At 39.0% G+C, this 3,834-nt stretch overlaps 1 protein-coding gene across 1 annotated transcript; it reads right to left on the bottom strand.

Annotated features, from left to right (window-relative positions):
• Window positions 1-203: 203 nt before the first annotated feature.
• On the bottom strand, window positions 204-3,452 carry LOC128997043 (uncharacterized protein C15orf61). Its single transcript, XM_054422623.1, has 2 exons — window positions 2,869-3,452; window positions 204-439 (listed from the first exon to the last, which is right to left on the bottom strand). Exons 1-2 carry the CDS (start codon window positions 3,143-3,145, stop codon window positions 312-314), a joined length of 405 nt encoding a protein of 134 aa, XP_054278598.1. The 5' UTR covers window positions 3,146-3,452; the 3' UTR covers window positions 204-311.
• Window positions 3,453-3,834: the final 382 nt, after the last annotated feature.

Below are 3,834 nucleotides of genomic sequence, written 5' to 3'. Positions count from 1 at the left end.
TAGTAGCGGAAACCGAGAGCATCTTCAGCGATTGCCAAGACATAATTTTGTGTAAAATCTTTAGGTGATACTTTAAAAACATAAAATTCACAATGACAATAAGCAGAGTAAAATCGTCTCCGAAAATCCCAGAAGCACAAGTGCGCTGCTGTCCCCCCCCCTCTGGACACTCTGAAGCTAAAATATAACAAAAAATACAAATTTCAAACTAATTTATTCACAAAGCTACAACCTGTGGGTTAGGTATATAGAACTACTACACTTTTGATCACAAGTTATTTGTAATAACAAAACTCTATATAATTAATTGTTTAATGCAAAGATCCTTTGTCCTCTTTTATCAGGAAGTAAATAGGAATGTTTCCTTTATCGGTGTAAACTATCTCAGAATGTTTAATGAGAAAAATAGCTGCTATTCCATACAGGAGTGTTGGTATACCTGAAACAGAAAATATAGGCTACATTTAATGATTTAATTAAATTCTGTATTAACAATAGCTCCTATGTTCAAAACTTTAGAGAAATGTAATTTTACAAAGAAGGATTATAAAACTTATAGAAATGGTTGGAAAAATGTATTTTAAGATGCATGACTTACTCATCAGTATCCCTGTAGGAGATTGTATAAGATTTTACGACAATGACAGGGTATGTATATTAAATGAAAGCCCCTTGAGGACCTTAATTTTATTTTATTTTGTGACATTAATTTTATTTTATTTTGAGACGTTAGATGGTCCCAAAACCAGGATATGGACCTTTTCCTTAAATGCCAATGGCATATAAACAAGAAATTTCCAGTCGAAGCCTTGTATCATGTAAAGTAGTTTTAGCAACTATAAATACCCCTGCCACAGTAAACCTGCAGTTTTAGCAAATTTTCATTTGCCTAATTGCATTTTCACTCAAATATTTCCTCAAAAATGTCAGTTTTATTCCCTATTTAAATTACATTAATTAGGTTTAACGAGTACCAAGGTTTGCTATCAAAGTGAAGGTAGTGAAGGTTTTTAGTAAGGCTACGTCCACGGTGACTTTGTCGCAGTGGCTTAGTTGCAATGACAAAGTCCCTAGGGATGCGGGCCTTTTTTTGACCCTGCCAGCGCCCTGGGCACAACTAATATTAGCACCCCTTTGCAATATATATATATAATAACAGGTTGTCCACCGACCGGGAAATCCAGGAATTATGCAGGAGTTTTTTGAACCGGGAATTAAGTGTGAATTTTGTATTTCTACGAGGAGTTTTCAACTTACCGCGTTCGCACATGGCAACAGTGACGTTTCCGTGACTGTGGTAGACGATAATATGTCTGCATACGGCCGCGCAAGGGATGATTAGGACTGTCCGCGATCGCAGAAGACGATGATGATTGATATCTACATAGCCGCGAGGGATAATCAGAAAGAATTTTGCCGTGATCGCGGAAAACGATTATGATCTCTACACGACTGTGCACAACAAGATTAACATTTTGCCGCAATCGTGGGAGACGATTAGGATGTCTACAGGACCGTGGGAGATACAATAATAATTTCTACTCGCGTAGAATGATATGAATTATGCCGCGATCGCGCAAGACGATGATAATATCCACATGACTGCGAGATAAACATTCGTTATAAACATTTTTGCAGCTGGTCCGAGGCGGCATGCCCAAGATTGCTCTTACTGCCATGTTCTGCCAAATAAAGATCTGGTCAATATTCTTCTTCACAGCTCCCCATAGGATGATTGAATACAAAATGTGCTGTTCTATTAGGCCAAAATACACAAGTTTAGAGAGAGCCAGGTTTCCGAAGGTCCTTATTCTTCGAAGTACAAAGACCCCTCGAGCCATTGACCCCTCCAGTTTTTTTATTTGTGCATCCCAGCTCAATTTATTGTCCAATATCACTCCCAAAAAGTCGGCAGTTTTTGAAATTTGAATTTGATCCCCTCCAATTAATAGGTTCGGAGTCCTATTATTTTTTTAAATTTTGTCTTTTTGCAGTTTTTTTGTGAATTTAATTTGAGTTTGTTTGAGGAAAAAAGTCAGCCAGATCAATTGCTCTTTGATCAGATTCTTCCTCCAGGGCCGCGTCGTCAGTCCCCCTTACAAACAACGTTGTATCATCCGCAAAGAGGTAGACGCTGTCCTGCGGAACAGTAGCCTATCTGTAATGTTGTTGATGTAGACCAAGAAAAGGAGAGGTCCAAGGACAGATCCCTGGGGGACGCCATTGGAGATCAGTTTTTTTGTTGATGAAATAACTTAAACTTTTTTTGGTCTTACAATAACTTAATACCTATGGCAATAGCATCTAGGCTAACTTAACACGTTCACTGCGGGCGTATCCGATCGGATACGGGCCGAGCGCTGTTCAGACGCTGCCGTAACCGATCGGATACGCTCGGCAATGCCTTTCGTATATCATCGTTTTTGCTCAAGCGTCGGTCGAAGGCAGACCTATTCCACGTTAGCGTGTAGTGGGTGACTTGCTTTTTGTTGTGTTGTAGGTTGGTAGTAAAATTTCCCCATAAAATCCCCGTCTGGCAAACTTAAAAATCAACTTGTTGTCCCGTCTTTCTCCCTCAAATTGGCAATACGATGGGACCGGCTACGCTCCAAGCAGTGCTGCTATATGTGAGTGTTTAGTGAACTACGTCGACTCTTGTTATAAAACAGGACATCACCGCACGTTATTTGCTATTCGTCATACCGAAATATGAGAGCCAAACACCCGGCAATCGGGTTTGTTCGACGCTGCGGGCTGCGCCGCACTGGGGCTACGCCTGCCAGTTGATGGCCCGCAGCGAACGTGTTAAATATGCCTAGATAGGAAAACCGTACCTAACAAAGGCCTGTTGTAAAATAAATCACCTACCAAAATTTAATATTTTTATGACCTTCATCATACTGTTATCAAGTGACAAATCTTGGTACGGTCTTTTAGTACAGTGGTATTTTATATAAGGATAGCATCCAGTTCTCAAAATGTGATAGTTGCTGTTACCAACTTTCCAATTGAAGTGGGATTGTCCTCGTTGATCGTTTATTACATTTTTATATTTGACAAAGTATGAAGTCCACGGAGGCTCATTGGTTTGCTTTAAATATGAAGTGAGGACCAAAGAAGCTGCTGGTCTTGTTTTATTCCACATATTTCAATTTAAATTTACCTGTCACTTCTATCGATTTTATCAGCAACACAGATCCTTTAACAGCCTTGAAATATAAGCTTAAAACATGGGTAAACTTGAAACAATGAAATAAGGTAGGCCTAGTTATTTGTATAACTTGAGTCGAGTGCAGCAAAGGCAATTTGCGCTCAAGTTACACATTAAGTTATATTTTTCCTACAGTTATAGTTACTTAAAGGGTAGAAATACTTAGTCTTTCAATCACTATACAACACTTTTTAGTTAGGTTAAATCCAACCACTGCGCTGAGAGAAACAAACAAAACAAACTGAAACACTGAAACTCCAACTCTAGCTAGAGATTCTATAGAACAAGAACACTTCACTACGGTTCTTCTTCTTCAATCTTCAGCGGTCTGCAACCGTCGTGAAGTTAGCGGCTCTTTTCATCGGCGCTTTTTCGGATTGTAATAGATATGGGTTGGTACGCCTGCGGGTGCCACAAACGTGTTTTGCAGGGATGTCGGAAACGCAATGCAATGACAATACGGTGCGAAATGATGTTTTTACATTTATATAATGTCAATTATACCTTAATAAAACGTGTATACACGTTAAAACTAATTAATTGACGTATTTTATAAGGCATATTGAGACCGTACTGTACATTATACGTAGCTATGGCTTAACATAACGCGATCAATTAAAACT

This window comes from Macrosteles quadrilineatus, unplaced genomic scaffold (genome assembly GCF_028750875.1).
Source record: "Macrosteles quadrilineatus isolate MER2022 unplaced genomic scaffold, UCM_ALF_1.0 Scaffold_6__1_contigs__length_79288215, whole genome shotgun sequence".
NCBI classification, from domain to species: domain Eukaryota; kingdom Metazoa; phylum Arthropoda; class Insecta; order Hemiptera; family Cicadellidae; genus Macrosteles; species Macrosteles quadrilineatus.
Note: the sequence above shows the minus strand (reverse complement) of the source record. Positions and strands in the feature narration are given on the sequence as shown.